We start from the raw sequence: 22716 nt of genomic DNA on the forward strand, positions 1-22716 counted from the left end.
GTCAGACTCCGACCCTGAAGACTAAGAGTTGGAGTCTGAGCCGAGCTCGGACGGTTCTGAGCCGAGCTCGGAGAGGTCAGTGTCGGCTCCCGAGAGGCTGGCTCCTGCCGGCCCTCCGGTCGGCCTTCCGGTCGGCCTCTCGGACAGGGAGAAGGCTCTGAGGCAGCGCCTTGTCGCCCGGTTCGGAACCCGCCGCAGACGTGCCCGTGCGGAGCGCCACACGCAAGGGGTTCGCCGCCACGACGGTAGTCCCGACCACTAGGGACACCGTCGGGAAGCCCCTCAGCGCCCTCGCTGCGGTGGTGCCCAGCACGGACGCCGCCAGCGACAGGGAACCTCTCGCCACCACGACTGGGGTCCTGACCACCAAGGACCCCGTCACATCCTTGCCCTCAGTGAAGCCCTCCCCGTGGAAGCCGTAAAGTGCACACTTCGCTTCCTGCTCCACAGTCATGGCCGTCCACAAGCTACATACTCTTTTCAGCTCCTACACCTTGTGAAGTTCGTCGCACAGCCAGCGTGCTGCCTCCGGATACGTGTCGAGTGCATCGCGGTGAAATCGATACAGCCTTTTTTTTTATTTTTATGAGCAGAAGGCACGAGACGCAGTCGACAGTGACAGAAAAGGTTCGGAGGTTTAGTTGCCAGACCAACAGGTCATCTGGATTGCCCCTGCAAAGAGCTCAGAAGTAATTTAGACTACCTTTAGAAAGAAATGCTTGCTTTTGCAGAGATTGCTTTCTTAGTTGCTGATTGAACCAGGGATATTGTTGTCATGGACATTGTTTCATTTTACAAATGCTTCAAAGCGTCTTGCCTTCTGCTCCATTTTATTATCTCTTTTATGGTACTTCATCAAAGTTAGGTGATTGTGTTATCTCAAGACAGTGCACATGTAGTTTGTTTTGAAAATTGCTTTATTTCTTAAAGAAGAACCTGTGACTTCATGAATAAAAGTGTGATAACATGGAATGTAATATTTCATTCTTGCAAGTAAAACTGAGCATCGACTGGAACCATGTAAGCAATTGGACAATCTTAAGTATATATCACAGATATCTTGTTGAACACTCTGGTCTTATTTGAGCACAATAGTTAAATTTCGAAAGAAAAAAAAATATATTCTCTGACTAGCATACCACCATATAAACACTGGACCACTTTGAAAGAATTATCACAGATGTTGCGCCAAACATTCTTATTTGAGCACAGCAATAGCAAGTTCTCGAAAGATAAAAAAATTGTTTCTGACTAAAGCAGCCGTCACTCGCGCGCTCCCCGTTGGTTCCGCCGACCCCTCCGCTGCCCCCGGCACACCCGTATCCTCGTGGTTCGACATTTTGGTTTGAAGAAGGCGCGTAGCGCACATCCCGCATAATATTGGAACAACTTTCTCTCCAATTAATTCTTAAATGTATTGCAAAAGGGTACAAAAAAGCGGTTTGTTTTAACAACGCCCAAAAGGTTTTGATTGTTTTTCAATACTTTTACCTGTACTAGAACAGATGCGACGGCCAGCGACGCACAGGATTGGTTGCCGTTCCTTCGCTAAACGCAGGAACTGCTCCCCGCGTCGTAGTAAATCCTACCCCGTATCCCGCACGTAGGGACGCCTCAGGGAATGCATAGCTACTTCCGCTCGTCGGTGGTTGGCTCCGGACGTCGCTGAAACGGGTGACGGGTGTCAAGTTTGCGATGACGTAGCGGCGTCAAAGTGGGCAGAGCCGCCACGTGAGTGTTGCTAGGATACGCTCCTCCTTTGCATTACGTCACTTCCATGTACCTTTTCTCAAATGTCCAACCTAGCGATCCAGGATCGCTAGGTTGGACATTTGAGAAAAGGTACATGGAAGTGACGTAATGCAAAGGAGGAGCGTATCCTAGCAACACTCACGTGGCGGCTCTGCCCACTTTGACGCCGCTACGTCATCGCGAACTTGGCACCCGTCACCCGTTTCAGCGACGTCCGGAGCCAACCACCGACGAGCGGAAGTAGCTACGCATTCCCTGAGGCGTCCCTACGCGCGGGATACGGGGTAGGATTTACTACGACGCGGGGAGCAGTTCCTGCGTTTAGCGAAGGAACGGCAACCAATCCTGTGCGTCGCTGGCCGTCGCATCTGTTCTAGTACAGGTAAAAGTATTGAAAAACAATCAAAACCTTTTGGGCGTTGTTAAAACAAACCGCTTTTTTGTACCCTTTTGCAATACATTTAAGAATTAATTGGAGAGAAAGTTGTTCCAATATTATGCGGGATGTGCGCTACGCGCCTTCTTCAAACCAAAATGTCGAACCACGAGGAGCCGGGTGTGTCGGGGGCAGCGGAGGGGTCGGCGGAACCAACGGGGAGCGCGCGAGTGACGGCTGCTTTAGTCAGAAACAATTTTTTTATCTTTCGAGAACTTGCTATTGCTGTGCTCAAATAAGAATGTTTGGCGCAACATCTGTGATAATTCTTTCAAAGTGGTCCAGTGTTTATATGGTGGTATGCTAGTCAGAGAATATATATATATTTTTTTTTCCTTTCGAAATTTAACTATTGTGCTCAAATAAGACCAGAGTGTTCAACAAGATATCTGTGATATACACTTAAGATTGCCCAATTGCTTACATGGTTCCAGTCGATGCTCAGTTTTACTTCCAAGAATGAAATATTACATTCCATGTTATCACACTTTTATTCATGAAGTCACAGGTTTTTCTTTAAGAAATAAAGCAATTTTCAAAACAAACTACATGTGCACTGTCTTGAGAGAACACAAACACCTAACTTTGATGAAGTACCATAAAAGAGAGAATAAAATGGAGGAGAAGGCAAGACGCTTTGAAGCGTTTGTAAAATGAAACAATGTCCATGACAACAATATCCCTGGTTCAATCAGCAACTAAGAAAGCAATCTCTGCAAAAGCAAGCATTTCTTTCTAGAGGTAGTCTAAATTACTTCTGAGTTCTTTGCAGGGGCAATCCAGATGATTTGTTGGTCTGGCAACTAAACCTCCGAACCTTTTCTGTCACTGTCGACTGCGTCTCGTGCCTTCTGCTCATAAGAATAAAAAAAAGGCTGTATCGATTTCACCGCGATGCACTCGACACGTATCCGGAGGCAGCACGCCTGCTGTGCGACGAACTTCACAAGGTGTAGGAGCTGAAGAGAGTATGTAGCTTGTGGACGGCCATGACTGTGGAGCAGGAAGCGAAGTGTGCACTTTACGGCTTCCACGCGTAGGGCTTCACTGAGGGCAAGGATGTGACGGGGTCCTTGGTGGTCAGGACCTCAGTCGTGGTGGCGAGAGGTTCCCTGTCGCTGGCGGCGTCCGTGCTGGGCACCACCGCAGCGAGGGCGCTGAGGGGCTTCCCGACGGTGTCCCTGGTGGTCGGGACTACCGTCGTGGCGGCGGACCCCTTGCGTTTTTCGCTCCGCACGGGCACGTCTGCGGCGGGTTCCGAACCGGGCGACAAGGCGCTGCCTCAGAGCCTTCCCCCTGTCCGAGAGGCCGACCGGAAGGCCGACCGGAGGGCCGGCAGGAGCCAGCCTCTCGGGAGCCGACGCTGACCTCTCCGAGCTCGGCTCAGAACCGTCCGAGCTCGGCTCAGACTCCAACTCTGACTCTTCAGGGTCGGAGTCTGACTCCGGTTCTGGCTCGCTCGATGCAAGGCAGATGTTGTGGAGCACTGCACATGCCGAAATAATGGCGGTGGCTGTTGAAGGGTGGTAATACAGAGCCCGGTGCCTTTGCAGACACCGGAATCTGTTTTTCAACAGCCCGATGCAGCGCTCCACAACAGACCTGATCGAGCAATGCGCCTTATTAAACCGGCCGCAAGCGGTGGAGGTCGCGTGGTTCCCGGGGACAGGGGTGATGAGCCAAGACTCCAAGGGGTAGCCGCTGTCACCTGCACATGTAGAGGATGGAACATATTACATTCTTTACTTTTTAAAATAAAAGGCAAGAACCCAGCTGTGTGCAACTATGTCAATTATAATGTAACTTAAGTGGGACTTAAAAGTGTGTTAATATTTCTGCACTACAGTATCAGTTTACATTATGATTAATTAGCACCAGCTTGACTGCAAACTCCCTGTTATTTCATGTAACTATGTGTTTTCCTGGTGGGTTGTATGGGATGTGTGCACGATTCCTTAGGGGTGCTGTGTTGTATGCAAGTGCATAATTAGGCCCTTGCATCCGACAGATAAAAGCTCTGTTGCTTTTGGGAGTGTGGCCGTGACCTTAGGCACGGGCAGAGCAGAACACGCTGGCCTTGTCTTTGGCAAGCAAGGGGATAAGGCGCCAGTTCGACGAACCTCTTTCCTAATCCTCGGTGGAGTTGGAGATGGGGAAAAGAGAGGGGGTGGTTAGATTGGAAAGGAGGCAGGTCCTGTTGGGACACGGAGGGTCTAATAGGAGGAGCTATATAAGCAAACCGAAGAAGAAGGGTCAGGGAAAAGAATCCAGTGTGTGGGACAGAGACGACCCGAGGACAGATTTGGCGAGCCCCAAGTGGCCAAGGAGGAATTGATGCCATTCCGTACAAACTGACGACCGTCAAAGCGACCAGGCGAGCCCCCAGGTATCAGTGAAAGAGCTCCAACTTCATGCAAAAACCAACCAGCAAGAGGGTACAGGCAGACAGTAACAGTGAGTGGGCCGAACCGGACAGCGACTCGCACTGCGGTCGCATGCCTTGCATAGTCTATCACTGTCGTGAGATTGGTGTAGTGTGGCTTTCGTAGCCTGCAGAGTGTGAGAGTTATGTGGACATAAACAGAGATTAATGGCCAAACTTTGGGTGTTGTCTCACTTCAAGGAGTTCCAGCAACTGTGTCTGTGTGCCTCACAACAAGCACAGTATGTGTGGTACTGTGGCTTTCAAGCAGTGGGAGCCACCGTGTGCGTAAGGAATGAATTTAGTATGCTCACCATGCAGGAACCGGCCGTCGCGTGGCACCTGTCCTTGCTCGAGTTGGTTTCGGAGCCAGGAAAATTGCCACACGAAGGAGTCGTGCACCGACCCGGGATACCGTGGGTCGATGCACATTATCCGGCAGTCGGCGTCACACACCTGAAAGTGAGAGAGATATTGACATGTAATTACCTGATTCCACAAGTAGTAGATTGTACTTATGGTTCACAAAGCAGTCGCAATTTCAGAACCTTTTAAGTTATTTTGTCTGACACATGCATGTCAACACACCTTCCTGGATGCAAGGTACAACTAACTACCTTGAAACAAAAATAATGTGTTTTTTTTTTACGGAAGCTTGCACGTTTTAACAGACAAGTATTATTTTTGGGAGAAGAGTCTCACGGCTCACATGCTACGTAGAGCACACGCTCGCGCAGTCGTGAGACCCCACAGCCCGCAGTCATAAAACGGCATACTTAAAACGTATCGGCAATACGTTTTTTTTTCTACAGATTTGGGGCGCGTTTTGACAACGTAACATGAGTGTACTTACCACCATCACGTTGAGGGCGTAGAAGTACTTGCGGCACCAGTACGCCGCCTTCGTGACGGTGGGGTCGTTCTTGGACGGGCCGACGATGGAGACCATGGTCCCGTCCACGCAACCGATGACGCCGGGTATCCTGCCGAGCAGCCTGAAGCCCTTCTCCGCGTCGAACCTCTCGCTCGGCGTCTCGGGAAAGTGGATCCAGCCACGCTGGACCCCGAGACGACGCACGATAGCGACGGACACGGCGCGGACCGCAACGCTGACTGTCTTTTGTTCCCGCGCTACGTGTTCGTCGCTCGCCACCATGCCTTGGAAGCTCCCCGTGCCGTAGAAGCGCAGTGCACACAACACTTGAAGCTCCACAGTCATGACGTGGTACGCACTCTCCTCACCTCCGGTTCCTCGCGAAGTTCGTCGCACAACCACCGCACCACGATCTTGGGCAGGCGGTATTGCTTCCGAAAGATCTCCTCCGGGAGCTCGAATGCATCGCGGTGTTCCCGATACAGCCTTTCTGGCGAAAAAAAAAAGCTCTATTAAAGAAAAAGTCGAAGTGACGAGACGGCGACACCTCGCCGCCGAAAACATGCTGCCAATGACACCTAGTTCCGAGCAAGTACCTTTTGAAACGTACTCGGTACAAAACGAAACGTCATTTTGTTGTCACGTCCGGTAGCCGACTCCGCCCAGTTTTGCCGACTCCGCCCACATTTTTCTAGGGAAATTACGTCACTTTTGTTTCCAACCAATCAGACGTGATGACGTCACTTCCGTGTACTAAAAAAAGGTACATGTACAATGTCGAACCTAGCTATCCAGGTTGCGTTGTGTTGCAAATAGGATGAGCCGGTTGACATCGCCCTCGTCACTGTCCTGCAAGAGGAACGGCTCTTCCTCGCGGTTCACCTACAAGCAAATATGGCATGTAAATCAACCGCATAATGGTAATGTTATATGGCATGTAAATCAACCGCGTAATGTTTTATGTATGCAGCGTGTACTCTCTTGGGAGCTTGATGTCCTCTCGGCAGGGTGGGAGGGCATAATTAAATGTTGCCCTTTGCCTCGGTTTTCGAATGGTTCGACGTAGAGTTGACGTAGAGGGCATTTGTGACGCAGTGCTCTCGGTGATATTTGCAGCCGCGTCCAAGAGAATATGCTGAGCTTGGCCACGTCGTTCCACTGAAAATAAATTACATATGTTATCAAATGCAGTTTATCATCAGAACTATCACGAAAAGCGAAGTAAATCTTATGCGTCCCCACCTGCACTCGTCTTCATTTTTGATCGAACCTTCAGACAGTTCATTTCGGTCGGTTCTGGAGCGTGGCTGTGGTCGTTCGTCGCTTTCGAAATTTGAAGCTTGGAAAAATCGGTTGTTATTTCTGCTTTGCAGCTCTTTCTTTTCCGGCATATCCAGTATACACTGGTTTCAGTTCTTCGGTTGGCGGTGTATGAAAATCCCTGAAAAAGCAGCATCTCCCCACCTCTCTCCGTCTGAATGATTTCCATGGCGACCTCAAAGATTGACGGGAAAGCCAACATTTTATAGCAGTCCGCCGATTCACGAATGAGTCATTGGAAGTCGCATTTCCAGATCCTTCTTCGAAACCCTGTAAGCTAAGCTGAATGAAAACCATTGTCACTAGTGGAACCAGAGAAAGACTGAACTCGAAGGTGGATAACAAAGTAATCCTCAAAGCATTATACATTGTGCTTCCAAGGTTAACTAAGGTGTTTATCAACTTAGAACCAAACAAGAGAAACAAACAAGAACCAAACAAAAGCGTCGGGTTATAATACCTTTGGCGACGCTTTTGGTTCCGTATAGACGACGCGCTATTTCAAAACTCCCGTTTTTCGACAAGTTGTCCTAGTGACGAATTGCCCTATGACGAATTGCCCTGTGCGACGAACGGCCCTGCGACGAGTTGCCCTATCACAAATTGTCTTTCGACGAACGGCCCGTACCCCCGTCTGCTCCTATTAGCCCCGAGAAGTTCGCGTGGCGCTCCCTTACGGCGAACCAGGGTGACGTCACGGCGAGGAGAGAATTTTTCCCCGACTCGCCCCGGTCGCCCCGTGGAGGCTGTGACGACACTACCTGTCGGCGCGCTCGTTTCTATATAATTTTTTTTTGCGTGTTTTTCGTAAGAAGTGTAAATTTTTATATGGGCCCTTAACATTAAAGAGGGAAAAGCTGTCAACAAAGCATGGGCTACTCCAGAACTTTTAAAACTAATAAAACGCCGAAACAGAGCGTTCGGTAAATACTGTAAAAATAAGTCAGAACTAAACAGAAATAGGTTAAAGAGCTTGTCAGTCCAATACAAGTTACTTGCAGAAAAAAGTAAAATCACATATTCTCAGACGCTAAATAGCAACTTTGCCAACAACAAAAAAGAGTTTGGGGGTTCGTGAAGAGTAACAAGAAAACAGACACTACCATACCGGCACTCCTTTTCGAGGGAACTGATGTCACTGATGATACAGCAAAGGCGAACTGTTTAAATTAGTATTTCAAATTTGTGTTTAACGCCAAGATACCACCTGGAGACACGTCACGTTTTGTAAATTTAGGCTATCATCCAATGTCGCCGCTTATCATCCAATACAAAGGAATTGAAAAACTGCTGCTTTGTCTCGACACGTCGAAATCAACCGGACCTGACGGCATTCCTGCTGTCGTGCTTAAAAACTGCGCATCTATCTCGTCGTGCTATCTGCAGATTATTTTTACAAAAAGCTTAACTGAGCGCAAGCTTCCAGATGATTGTAAAACCGCCAATGTTGTGCCGATCCACAAAAGCGGTAGCAGAAATGTTGTTAGTAATTATCGACCTATCTCGTTGACGTCGATCATATGTAGAATTCTTGAGCATGTCGTTTATAGCAGCCTAATCACGCTTTGCAAGATCATAATCACTTTACAAAAGAACAGTATGGTTTCCGGTCCGGTGAATCATGTGTAACGTTGTTAGCTGAATTTCATCATGACATCGCACTTACAATTGAGTAAAGAAAGGAGGTTGATTGTGTTTTCCTAGATATGTCCAAGGCATTTGGCAATGTAGATCATTCTCTGTTATTGAGAAAGTTAGAGTGTCTTAATATCCATTCCGATGTTTTATCCTGGATTGGTAACTACTTAGATGATAGAAAACAATGTGTACTATTAAAGGGTTGTTCATCCAATAACGTTACTGTAACATCTGGTGTTCCCCAAGGTTCGGTGTTGGGACCTCTGCTCTTTCTGATATATATTAATGACACCTGTTCAAACATTTCTTCGCGCTTTAATCTTTTTGCTGACGATTGCGTCATATATAGAGTAATTGAGGAAGACGAAGATTATCTCAAACTTCAATTAGACTTGGACCGAATGTCAAACTGGTGTATCGATTGGCGAATGGAGCTTAATGCAAAAAAATGCAAAATGGTTAGATTTTCGAGGAAAAATCAAGTCAGAGAAAGTATGGGCAATACGGTTAACACTCAACAACTCGAAAGAAAAGAAAATATTCGTTATCTTGGTGTTATTTTCTCAAGCGACTTACTATGGAATAGTCATATTAATTTCATTACTAATAAGGCGAGCAGCATGTTAGGATTTCTACGTCGCAATTTTTGCAATTGCCCGAAGGAATTGAAGGAAACTTTATATTTCTCTTTTGTACGTTCAGTTCTGGAATATGCATGCATAGTTTGGGACCCCCAGACTAAACATCTCTCGGATAAATTAGGACAAGTGCAAAATCGCGGCGCTAGATTTGTCTAAAATATTTATAGGTTCAAAGCGAGCGTCACGGCCATAAAGCAACAGTTACACTGGCAACCGCTGTCGTACAGACGAAAAAAATCTAAGACTAAAATTTTTCTACTGTCTTTATAATGATAAAACTTGCATCAGTAAAGAAAATTACATTCGATGTCCTTTCTACGTGTCGGAAAGAGTGGACCACCAATACAAAGTTGCAACCATTAGCTCTTGTTGTAAATCATATTTTGTTCGAACTGCATTAGAATGGAACATGCTTAACGGAAATGTGTTTCCATCTGTGTTTTCAGCTGAAATGTTCTTTGTAAACCTCTCCCTGCAATAATGCCTCCAAGGCGATGCAGGTAACCTCAATAAATAAATAAATTTATTGAGGTATGGCTTGTAGCTGCAGGCGAAACTTCAACCAACATTGTAAGCATGGTTGACAGGGCAGGCAACGCATGAATCACAGTTGGTATATGAAAATAAAGAAATATCACCACAATTGCAGGAGCTTTCACTATATATTTACATCTCGCACAATACATGCTGCTGATGGTCTGAATGAATTGGCAGGTTATGTATACTATTTTTTTGTATCTCTGTTTTTAAACAAGATCGCCGATGCAGAAAAGCTGCACGCTGCTCGAGCAACATACTAAATACCGTCTGGGCCATGGGGAGAGAATCACCAGTAAGACAGCACAAGTGCAGGGCAAAGTAAAAAAACAAGGAACATTTATTACATACATTGCTCGCATTTGACCTTTGCTGGGTTCGGATAGTATTTCAATGGACTACACGGGTGGTATCTGTGAACTTGTGTATATCAACCCTCAAGTAATGTATAACAAACGTAAGCGAAGGTGTCTAGCTCGTTATTAGTCTCTTAAGCCTTAAAATTGAGATTTTACTTAAATCGAATTCCTGAAGCTAAAATACCAGAGGCTTTTCTCACGCGCAGACTGTCGCCCTTCACAGGTTCCACATTTTCTGCTCTTAGTTTTGCACCTACACTGGACAGCCGTTCGAATGCTTGCTTTTACTCCTGTTTTCCATTGCTGTCAGAGAGTCCAGCTGTAGGGAGTTTGGAGGCTGAGGAAGCTTTTGGTGACCTGCAGCAGTGTCTCTTTTAATTGGAAATGTCAATTCAGACTAAACGGTGTATTTTCCGAATACCCAAGGCTGGAATAAACAATGTCCGGAAAAAGTATAAACATTCCAAATTGCAATACTAGTGCTGTGCATATTTTGGGCAGTTCAATACATATCATACAGGCAACTGCGGGCAATTCGGCCGTCTTTGCTGCTAGCATACAAACTGATTTCCAGTAAATGTGCATCTTCTAAGAACTACGCCTGCATACGTGTATAAACTATATAATTAATTCATGAAGAAGCTACATTTACTTAAAACAACCCTGTTTCACGAGCACTTCAAAGATAATCAGACACAGGACCTTTAGAACATCTGCAAACCAGCGCATGCAGAGTGGCAGCGCAGAGTCGGGGTCGCGAGCTAATTTGACGACCACCCAAAGGCCCATGATATAAATGCCACTTCAAATGCCTTGAAGGCGGGATGTAATATCGTCCTAAATCATGAACATGCAAGGAACAGAATTACAGCGTCTGAAACACTTGCGCCACCACTTCACCGACCCCTCGCAAGATTGCCTTGTGTCGTGTGGACGGACGGGGAGGTTCATCGGTGGAATTGCCTCCGCTGATAGCTTTCGGGATTTGTAACCCAATTTTAAAGGTAAAAGGGACAAGCAAGCTTATAAAATGTACGGATGCACGTCAATATCGGCCTAACTTAACGTCTTACACCGGGTAAACGAGGTCCAGCTCCTCAAAGATCTTGCGGCACACAACGCCAAACCAGGAAACCGGTGCTGGGAAGCAAGCCGATGCGAGATCGCGGAGCGGAATCCTCCCCCCGACGTCACGGTACACCTCACCCAATCAGGGCGCGGCGACCGCAGCGACGCTTGTGTTCGCTCTCGGGGCTAATAGTCGGTTGCAAGTCAAGAAGGTAGGAGAAGCTCCTCCCACAAGTGTGATGCGCCCGTTTCAAATCTCTCCGCAGTCGAAAGAAGAGTTCACTGGAAACGCTCCTTGTTCCGCTTCAATGGATTTCCACTTGTCTCCGATCCCACTTTTTAAGAAAGCGACCTTTGTATTCATCGGAGAGGGAACCGAGCCCCTGAAAGCAGCCTTTGTATCCATCGGGGGGGAAGCTAATCCCCGAAGGTCGTATTTGTTTCCGTCGGTGGGTGGAATTCTAATCTCCCTCTCGTGGCTTCCACAATGCTAAGTCGAAGTCGAAAGATAAAGCAAATATGTACAGAAAGGCAAGACCCTCCTCGCGCGTTGGCCGCGACGTCACGGAAACGGTGGGACGCTATTGGATGCGGAGGTGGCGGAGGGATATCCGATTCCCTTTGAGGGGCATTTGCCGCTACCTTCTTAACCTGTAACTGACTATAGTGTAGGCCGCGTTGTGACGTTCGCTATCTATGGAATGGCTTGCACGTTCCTCGATGCAGTTGTTACGCCATTGTACTGGGGTTCCGCCCTTCTAATAATCGGCACGTGACTTCCGAGAGGGGTCTATTACGCTTTTTCTAAGTTGCTCGCGGACGCTAAGGTGGAAGGATTTATTAGTGGATATAGTCTCGTGGAAGGAAATACCGAGAACGAAAGAACTATAATAAGAGCGTACTTGTCGTCTAGATAGGACACAGAAAGCGCAAGATGCATTTTTTTCTTTGCTTAACTCAGTTGTCCTGTTACCGCGCGCAGACAGATGTTGAAACATGCTCGTAAACGACAGTGACTCGTGCATAATCGAACGCTGGAGTGCCGCTTTATGTTCCGCGAAGGCATTACATGGTCGCGTCTTACGTCTTTCACGTGTCTTACGTGCCCGTAAGACGTGTCTTATGGGCACGTACACCCTGGCTGAGAAGCAACAGGCCTATAGTAGAGATCTGGGGCCCTAATCTGGACACTTGGCGAAAAAGTGGGCGAGAAATTTGGCGGCTGTGATTGGCTGACGCCGCACTTGACCTTGGCGCCGGCCAATCAGCGGAGTCAGATTTCTCGCCGTCTTTCTCGCCAAGTGTCCAGATTAGGGCCCCAGAGGTCGGAAAGCGCGCCGAAAACAGAGGGCTAATTGATTCTTCTAGATTAGAACTGCCGCCGTTGATAAACCACGTTGTGCACTTACGTGCCGTCCAGCTTCTTTTTCTTTGTTATTAAAGCAAAACGAGTCCGCACATTCTTCATGCCATTGCATTTTATTGGCTTGACTCATGAAGCTTTTACGTGGGTTTTACAAGCAGCAAACAAAAATAACGAGCATGACGCTGCGATATCGCGCTTGGAAGAATTAACGATGTCAGGCAAAGCGAAGCCGACGCTACAATCTAGCAGCCCCAAAGACGCTGCGTCATGACTTTCGTTATATTTTCCTTCTTGCTCCGTCACCGGCGAAACCAATCGAGTATAGTGAGTGGGTTGTGACCTCATGATTCCAGTGTGCTTGTTCGATTTTGTATGTCCCTTAGTTCTTACTCGAATCTATCCGAGTTACTCCGGCGGGTCCGGTCACGCAATAACATAGATAGAGCAAGGCTTATGGGGGTTCAGTCTCCCCCCTGCGACGAAAACATAATGAAACATTTTATCCTGCAAAATGTTTCAAAGAAAATAGAAGGGACGCAAAACGAGAATGGGTGATGTTTTACGCTTATATTCTAAATATATTGTTTTCGCTTGGGGACGACAAAACTATGTTTTCACCCATACTGGAAGTGACGGCATTCAAAATGGCGGCACCCTTGTGGAAAAGGTTTTATTTGAGGTGATATGGTATCCGCTATCCTTTAATGCCGCGTCATGTGCGAATTTAAAAAGAGAGAAAAAAATAATTGAATAAATTTAGACAAAATATACATTGTATTACAATATAATTTAGCCATTTTTTTATATTATAGTGTAAATATATTAATGGTGAAATCAGTTTTGTTTCAGGCTTCCAAGGGCGTGTATACGTAACGGTTTGCAAAGTGGCGTGGGTTGTCGTGAGGTGACAGTTACCATCATATTGAAGCACTGACCCGGACAGGCTGGTAAGCCTTTGCGCGGTTAGCATAAACACACGAACGCCTGAACTTAGCCTACTTTGATTATCTATGGATTCCCACATGTAAGTACCCACTTTTTCAAATCCGGTACCGCCAACCGCCTTACTATGGAACCGCTATAGTTTGACTCGTTCCATAGTATACCTTCTACTGTGGCATGGCTTTCTTGTTCCCTTGGGTATTACCCGATCAACCTCTACTTCACACAGGACGGCCTGGCGCGTGTATCTCCGCCGCGGCTTAAGGTGGGTTCACACAAGGGCGCTTTTCTACGTTACGTTATGTAACGACCGCTTACGTCGCCAGTCACCGGCACATCCACGGTTCGAATGAAGCGTGGCGACCCGTTCGAGGAGCAGCTTTGCACGCGGCGTACAAAACACACATGTTCCGGTGACTCCTTGCTTAACTAAGGTGAGAAATCGTAGTAAAACGCCCCTCTGTGAACCAGCCTTCACGCGTTTCGATATATAGAACTTACTTCGTCAAAATGTACACTATGTACAGCATTCCATCAAGCTTACCGAAAATGTAATCAAGCTACTTGTGGTCCCAAGAGATGCATGGCTTAGTCGCTTTTCACAAGTACGTGTACTCTTTAGTGCTGTGCCGTCGGCATCTTGGCGTGGGGTTTCGGTCTCCCCGCAGCACCCTGCACGTCTCGGGGCCCTAGTCTGGACACTCGGCGAGGAAGTGGGTAAGAAATCCGGCGGTCGCGATTGGCCGGCGCTGCCCTTGACCTTAGCAGCGGACAATCAAGGCCGCCGAATTTCTCACCGACTTTTTCGCTAAGTGTTCGGATTAGGGCCCCTGGAGTGTTATGCGATTGTCAGTTCATCAAATTTTTATGGCGTTTTTAATTATTCGCAACACATATTTGCCTTTTATGACGCCCTGGGTCATCATGCAGCCTTCGCATCAGGAGTCTTTTGTCCGACGACGTGGAAAGAACTGTGCACGCACTGGGCGTCCTCTGGAAGGAGATCGGCGTCCCGGACGACGAAGTCCTCCGTCGCCACCACAAGCTTAGGGACTGCATAGTGCAGGCGCTTGGAGACATCCTCGCAGGGGAGGTGGAGATACGAGACCGGTTGCTGAAGAGCATCTCGGACACTGAAGCCCATGTCGCCGTGCTGACACGCGAGCTTCAGGTCCATGCAGAAAAGGTGAGTTTGCGGTCGGACCATCCGGAGTTGAGAAGCGCCCAATCACGGTCGCTTGACTCTGGTTTCCGCTTTGCTGGGAGCGTCCTCCGAATGGCTATTTTGGCCGGGGGAGGTGCTCAAGGTGGCCGCTGTGAGGGGTGTTAAACCCGGTGGCGCTGAAGTGCGGTCACAGTTAAAGCACCTTGATAAAATTCTCGCTTTACGTTTCTTGCAACTGCCGACAACCACTGCTGTGCGAATACGCAAGACATTTGCACGAGCAGATGTAATGGAGCCATTCGTTTCCAAGGCAGTTGAGGGCTAGCGGCTCATTTCAATGCTGTGCCGCTATCAGTCTTGGGTTATTTAAAAAAAAAAAAAGTTATTCGTTACTGTTAGTTATTTTTCGAAAAAAGTGGCGGAGTTAGCGTTATAGCTACCGCAACAAGAAAGTAACTAGTTAGTTACAATTACCTTCAAAAAGTGGCGGCATTATTTTCAAACTACTTTTTCATAACACAGAGTGAAAGAAATGTACGCGTTTTACTTCGTATTGTAGCTAAGCAGCAGTTGCTTCTCTTTTAATTACTGTCTGAACATTTTCTCTCGTTTGATGGTGAACACATCTTTGGCCTTACTGAGCAAGAGTTGAACTGACGCGCTAGATAAAATGACTGTGTTGTGTCCCACGAACAGGCGTTTAATTGCCGGTTAGGCGTCGAGGCTACAAAGAGCCGTTGTCTCCGAAGTCCCCTTTTTTCCGCCGCTGCGCCTCGCTGGTAGACACAACGTTCAAGCGAAGTTTAAGACTTGGAGGGTTCACAGAAATCCTGGAATTATTTCACTTTGTCCCCGGAGAGACAGGGACGAACCCCGAGCAAATAGCAGTTAGTTCTGCTTTAGACCGTTGACCCAACTCCGGACTAGTGGCGCTAATCAAGGTACGGAACATGCCCACACTCTAAGAAAAAAAGGGAGGAGAAAGGTAGCAACAGCGACTGTTCCTCCTTGTTGCGGACAAGTTGCCCAGAGAAGGGAGGAACGGCAGTTCAGATGAAAGGAGGGGGGCGAGTTCCTCCTTGTTCAGTTGGCGCAGGGGTAAAACATCGCGCTCCTGACCAAGTGGTCAAAAATTCGATCCCCAGAGGAGCGGTTTTTTGTTTTTTTCGTAAATTATTTTTTTTTTTTTTACCAAAACACGCATAAACAAACCCAGACCGATGAAAGGAAAATTAAAGTCCTTATTATTCACCGAGACGTTTTCCTCCTTCTCCAGGCAGACGGGAGAAAGCTTTCGCCCTCCCGACTATCTTCTTTCAGTTTCGTTTGTCGAGCACATCGCGCACGTTGTTTAATAAATTAATGTTGAGTTCATTGAGCTTCAGCGGCAGCGAAGGCTGCCTGTAATTCCGTCTTCTAGTCCAAACGTGCAGAAAATTTCGGTTACATTGACGTTTTTACCACTCATTTTATCAAACGAGCTAACGAAGCCGCTAGAAACAGCGAAGTTCCGGAGCAGTGCCAGCAGCGCTACATACACTGGGTAAGACGGCCGTCTCCAATTTGCGGGACACACGCGGAACTACAGCGGCGAAACCACGAAGAACTGTGTCGACGTTTTCGACGTTATGGAAATCGCGGGAACTGCGTCCAAGGCAGGCAGGTTTTCCTGCCGGCTGCCTTCCGTGCTGAGTTCGGTTCTGTTGTCCCGTGCCGAGTGCCAACCGGCGCTCAACGTGATTCTGTATTTCTGCGTGTCAGCAACATCGTCAACGTGGTTCTGTATTTCTGCGTGTCAGCGACATCGTGATGGCAGTGTTGTGGGTTGTGAACAGAAGACTGGAATTATCGCCGATGTGACCGTGTGTTCGCGTATCAGTGGTGTAACCACAAGATGAGATGACGTAAACTGTCGGGCATTGATGCCGCTGGTCGGGCCGTTATCGAAGGGGGCGGGGTGTCGCAGGATAGCATTCCGCTTTACATTAAAGAGTTTAAAACCACTTGAGGGATTAGGTGCAGTCGATCGACGTGTGGATAGTCATGTTGGAACGCTGGTCTGAACGGTAAGCTCCTATCGTACAGTGGCCATTGCGACTGTCGGTCCCCGAGAGCGATTGCGCTCTGGGGAAAAGACTGAAAAGTACGAAAGTATGACGGAAAGTACGTATATTTACAATGGAAGTTTAGCATAAAAAAAAACAAAAAAAAAGGTAAAATCGAAAAAAAAACGCTATCCTTTATTTTACTGTTTAAAGGGCAACTCCGGTCGATACTTTCGATTTTGCGATTAAGGCTGTTTTTAGTGCAGTTAGCGCCCCTGAATTGCAAGGTGTAATTTTTTTCTCGTTATTGTGCGTAGTTTTAAAGATATCGACGTCTCAAAGTTTCGTTTGGGGCGTGGCCGACAGAACCGAAACTAGCCGCTCGAGGTTCCGGCAACACTGGAAATCAGCCGTTATGTGGACGTGACGCCAAGATCGTTCTCGTTCAGCGAGTACGCAGTCCAAGCGGCACCTACCTCTGTTGCGCTAGCCGTCTAACGATAGAAGGTAAGCTCATTTTGTTTTAATTCTGTATACGTGGTAGTTATCCAGCATATGTAGCAAGAGTTAGTGCGTATACCCAAAAGCTAGCGACTGGAAAACCCGTCAACTCGTTCGGTGGCGTACTCGGCGGCCGCCGCCGCGCGTGCGCTATGCCGTGCCGTACTCGTTGCTTGTATACCAAAAAGCTAGCGACTGGAAAACGAGTGAACTCGTTCGGTGCCGTACTCGGCAGCTGTCGGAGTGCGTGCGGTCTCCCGCACTCGTCGCTAGGCCTAAATTGTCATCGGGGCTCCGTGGATGGAGCGGCGTTGCCCTACGCCGCGCTGCCAGTGACGCACAGTGCTGGCGCTTTCGCGCTGCGGGTCAGTCCCAGTCACGAAGTTTTTTTTTTTTTTTTTTTTTTTTTGCATCTTTAAATATTATATTTACCTCCAGCCGAACTCGGGCAAATTAGAGAGTTGTAACTTACAAATCCGAACTTTCGCGATTTCTTTAAAGCCCCTTGTGGTATTCACAAGCGCAATGTTAATTAATACTGCTGCGTAACGGGTTCGAACGATTGGGAGGCGAATGTTTATATCGCATGAGCTTCACGCGCCGGCTGTTCGCTAGTAGTTGTTACGGACCTGAATACTACGCACGAGGTTGCGTAGTAAACAAGCAGTGACGCAAAGCACAACATTGTTTTCGTTTTCATTAGAAACTTCACTGTTTGGAGCTAGTTAGTGGTTGTACTCTACATGCCCACCATTCCCCATTCAACAGACGTTCAATGGAGCGTGAATGCTCATCATCTTCAACACTGCACTTGACAATGACTGTTTTATTTATTGATCAGGATACTTTTATCATGTTTACCTTTCTGTACATGTACGATGGGCAAAGAGCGACGGCACGGCATCCTTTTAAGCCTCGACCCCTTCGCTGACAAGCCACAAGCAACCAACACCTGTAGGTTTCGTTCGTAACTCTCCGGCGAAAAATGATCGGAGCAGAGCTTCGATCTGGGGGTCGACGTCCAAGGCTTTCCAAAGTCCACTCGTTGAACAGCGTTCACCCACACCTTCTACAATTTACGATCCGTTGGAAAATTGTGAAAAAGCACCTCCGGGTCGCGCAGCGGCTTGTTTGAGCAGCCCACAGCGCTTTAAGTTGTACTCGGCATCTTTCGAGGAACAGCTGGGCAGTCTTGGGCGCACCGAGTTGCTCGCTAAAACGAGTCTAGGAGTCTTCACAAACAAATAAACAAAAGGCTATACTGAAGCTACACGGGCTACAGGTAAAAGCAACGACTAAACACGCAATTACAAACCGAAGTAGCGGTGGTAGCGGCACAAAGAAGCGCGCGCGACGGCTGCGCCGTGCGCCCGTCCGGAGCGGAGGAAAAAAGGTGAACGATGTTGACATCGCGGCCCAATGTTGCTTTAGCGATCGGCAACCCCCTGGCCGCCCGCTAAGGAGCAGCGGCTCGCGGCGGGTCGCGTTTTTACTATCGGCATTAGTTGAGAATGCGGCGTTTCACGGACGTGAAATTTTGGCTGGGGTCGTATTTTGTGTCACTAAAGCGATACCAGTACTTTAATTCATTTTGAGTTTTGGCCGGAGTTGCCCTTTAAATATATTACGGTTCCTGTAGAAACTGCCCTCTAAGTGGCGCGTTGGGATGAGCGCTAGAGGTTTTCGAGCTCGCAACGGCGTAGCTCCGTACACTTAACAGTTGTCGCAAGTCGCGGCTTTGACTGCATTCAAGTTGATCGAAAAGCGATTTCTCTGCCCGTGAAGCATCACTTCCAGCTGAGTGAATATCCGCTCCACAAAGATTAATTCAAGACGGCAATTGCGGCCGTGCGCGAACAGCACAAATAGAAAAACAAACAGTACAATATAAATACTGGCTACGAAGGGCCATGCGGGAAAACAAACTCATGGCTTGGAACCACATTGGAGCGGCTCGATTTATTGGCTTTCAGATAATTATGGCATGATCGAGCTTTTTCTTTTTAATAAGAGATTCATCCCCTGAGCTATTAAAAATAGCCTCAGATGTATGACATTGCTGGAAAAAAATGAACATGTTCGGAATATTTTTTATTGCTTAGGGAGTCACCGAAAAATTCCGTACGTTCAAAACGACCAGTATATAAAACGGAAATGCGGGGCTCGGGAGTAGTGATCGGGGTAGTGTGCTGTTGTATTGATGTTTGTATGTGCGATACCTGTGTATGCATTCAATTTATGTTCACCTGATGCTTGTAGCGTGCGCAACGTGTCAACATGTGTTAGGGATTCTCGAAGAAAAGGAAACGCAATTGTGGCGTAAGGAAATAAAAATATTTTTTTGTAAAACATGAATTGGGCGGTACCTAGCGCCACCTAGCCTAGCTACGTGCGATTACTCTGCTTGATCCTGCCATCTAGTGGCAAGCGATTTAGATAAGCCAAGAGGTTGCTTCGGATTTGCTTTTTTTTTTTTTGAGAGCGGCTTTTGGTTTTGCGGGCGAATGATCTTCACTCGTCCGTGATGTGCGGTTGACGCAACGGTTGACGAAGGAATTGTGGCTCGAGGAATAGCAAAGGTAAGACATAAAGTGCGCGAGCTGGGTGCCAGTTGTCTCCGTTGAACATCGCAGTGCTGGTTGAACATCGCAGTGCTGACGATGAGAAGACTGAGTGACTGCATGCTTTCGAAACGTAAGTTTCTTTACCTGCAGGGGTAAAGAAACTTCGGAAATAAATACAGTTCGTGGAAAGCTCGTGTTACGTTATTTCCTGCTCCTCTCGCTTCGTGCAATAGGCTTAGTGTTCTCGCTAAGCCTTATCGAGCTCGATTTGCTCGATTCGTGGCCGCCATAATGAGATGCAGTCGACGGAGAAACTTTTCCTCCCCTGCTTCAGGGACGAAAGTTTCTTCCTTTCTGAAGGAACATATGTGTCAAAAGCGTTCCTCCCTTTAGGGAGGACTATACTGACCCTTTTTTCTAAGAGTGCAGTACCTTGCGCATGTATCGTGTCATGGCTGATATGATTAAAAAGCGATCGAGCTTAAAAAAAGAAAAATGGTAGCATGCATATTTGTTCAAGCGGTTAATAAGGTGCAAGTGTTCAACCGCAAGTGCGCGCCCAAAAATAACTCTGTTATTTTCTTAAATCAAATCTACACGTGGCAATAAGGTCGTGACTTGCGAGAAAAAAAAAATGTCAAGGAGAATTGAAGTTTTACGGATTGTGCATGCACTGCGCGAAGTAGTCCTTACAAGGTTTGGTTGTCGGAGAAAAAAGTGATGTTTTTGGCCTTTGAAACTCGTACGTCTTGATAAGGTAACATATACATAATCTGAAAAGCGCCAACATATATCTTAATTGTCTACAAAAAGCGGGAATTTAGCGATGTTCCGCGACGAGTCGGACTTCTTTTAACTACTGTCCTTGCTATGAAAACGATATATCGACGCTCGAAATGACGGAAAATATCATTTGTCAACTGCAAGGGGTAGCTATAGAACTTTAAGAACATGTAACGTCATGTGTTCTGTCAACTATCCTTTGATTTCGGCACGGGCTCTAAGATAATGTGAAAACAACGTACATATGACGGCGTTTGGGAGGAAGCCTCTGCGCGAAATAATTAATCCCGGCGCCTCAGCGAGTACTTCATAATTCGGCATGGGCACAAGCCGATCCACTGGTCTCACGTATGCGAGGTCAGCACATCGTGGGAGTTAAAATGGTGGCCGCAGCCGAAAAGACGTCGCTTGCCCTCCCAAAGGATGTTGCCACTGTAGCAGCGCTTCAGGCGAGCGAGCTCGAATATTTTTCGGTCACGTTTCAGTTCTTCGTTACTACGTTTTTGCGCGTTGCTTTCAGACGCTAACCTGGCAGAAATGTATTGGTGGTTTTTAAAAGAAAATATCAAAAAAGATTTGAGGCATTCTTATCGTTTTGATAGGACACTGAAAGCACGAGCTGTATTTTTCTTTTCCCGTGAACTTTTTCTTTTTTCTCAGACGCTCTTATCGTTTTACGTTTTTCGTTTGTTTGTTTTTTTGCCATGCAAACGTGTACGATTGTTCACGAGCCTTTGTCTTCGTCATCCACAGCAGCAGCTTTTTGTTGGAGGTAGTCAAATTATTAAACAAGCGGACATTCAGATCGGTATCTCTTAAGCCGCCCAACTTAGCCAGTCACTGGTCACGCCTCATCCGCGACAAAAAGCGTACCAAAATTACCGGAATATTTCCTGGCGTGGGGCGGCAGCCTGTGTTGGCCATCCAGATCATTTTCTGTCAGTTCACTCAACTCCAGTTTTCTTGCGAATTCATTTACTTTGTGTAGCAGATTTTCGTTTTCTCTCCGTGATAATCCGTGCATTACCAACTTCTGCCTTTGGCTATACTGCTTCAGTTTGTTTACTTGTTTTCACCTCTTTACTTCCTCGGCGTTGCCCTGTGTCTCGACATTCGAAATGCGTTTTTTTAAGGTCGGAGGTCTCTTTAGACTGCTCCTTCATTTGCGGGATAACTTTGTCACACTTATCCGACAGTTCTTGGACTTTATTTTCAATGTTAGAAACAGTATCTTTCACCGGCGTCAACGAGTCCACCTTTTCCCGTATGGTTACGAGATCGCCCAGTTTACAGTCCATTTCAACCAGCAGTTTCAGGAAGTCAGGGTCCGGCTCTCTTTTGTCTTTGCTCTGCGCCTCTGCTCCCGGAGCTTTCAAAGTACGACAGTTCGGGCATCTTGAAATTTTCTTTTCGTTTTCTGCCCTAGATTTAAACGTGCTTTCGCTAACGCCTGAACAACCACCCAGGTGATAGGCATACTCGCACTCGCAGCATTTAGGAAGCATGCCATCGTCTGGAACTGACTCAATGCACAGCTCTCCCCTCAGTGGCTCCGGGGCGAGAGCGCCGGCCTACGGACCCCATGTGGCGGGTTCGAATCCCGGCCGAGGTGCCCGCAGTCTGACGGAGGCTTATTGCGGAGGAGGCGCCGTGTAACCGAGCTTTCGGTTGCACGTCAAAAGATTCCCGGGTGGTCGAAATTAATTCTCAGTCCTCCGCTAGGGGCGTGCCAGATGCCCGTCGTTGGTTTGGCGCGTAAAACCTCCAAATTTGACTTGGCACAGCATGCACAAATCAGAGTCAGGCGGTTCGCGGTCGGCCATTCAACACAAAACCTAATGCTTTTTCACAGAAGCAGCAGCTTCTATGAAGGCATTAACATACATTGACATGCATGGCATTGACAAGAATGTCCATGCTAAAAGCTCATGCCGGGAATCGCACTTTCAGTAGCCCCGAAGGAAAAAAAAAAAGCCTTTGGAACGAAAAGGTCAGACGTCGTCACCCTAAGTAAAGCTCACATGAAGGCACCCTGGTTTTCCCGTTCATTATAATCCACGCGCCAGCTTTTTTAATCCGAGTGTACTTGAATTTAATCTAGCTGTACACCAATTTAATCCAAGTGTCAATAAATATAATCCAAGTTTCAACAATTTAATCCCAATCCTATTAATCGAGGGTCACTCAGTTTAATCCGTTCATTTCTGTGAATTAACTGTGACTACTAACGCAATTGTTAAAACAATTTCAGAGGTCTAAGTAGCTTTCAAGTCATAAATGACTCTTCACTGTATATGCCTGTT

At 47.2% G+C, this 22716-nt stretch overlaps 1 protein-coding gene across 1 annotated transcript in view; it reads left to right on the plus strand.

The window, feature by feature from the left end:
- The first annotated feature begins 13934 nt into the window (after positions 1–13934).
- The window catches only part of LOC8035546 (protein regulator of cytokinesis 1-like), a 47271-nt gene continuing 38489 nt past the window's right edge, over positions 13935–22716 (plus strand). The window contains exons 1-2 of the mRNA XM_042291469.1: positions 13935–13960; positions 14298–14541. Of these exons, the coding sequence (XP_042147403.1) occupies positions 13935–13960; positions 14298–14541 (270 nt within the window). The remainder of the gene's footprint in view (positions 13961–14297; positions 14542–22716) is intronic.

This window comes from Ixodes scapularis, unplaced genomic scaffold (genome assembly GCF_016920785.2).
Source record: "Ixodes scapularis isolate PalLabHiFi unplaced genomic scaffold, ASM1692078v2 PGA_scaffold2__306_contigs__length_199485367, whole genome shotgun sequence".
Classification (NCBI taxonomy): domain Eukaryota; kingdom Metazoa; phylum Arthropoda; class Arachnida; order Ixodida; family Ixodidae; genus Ixodes; species Ixodes scapularis.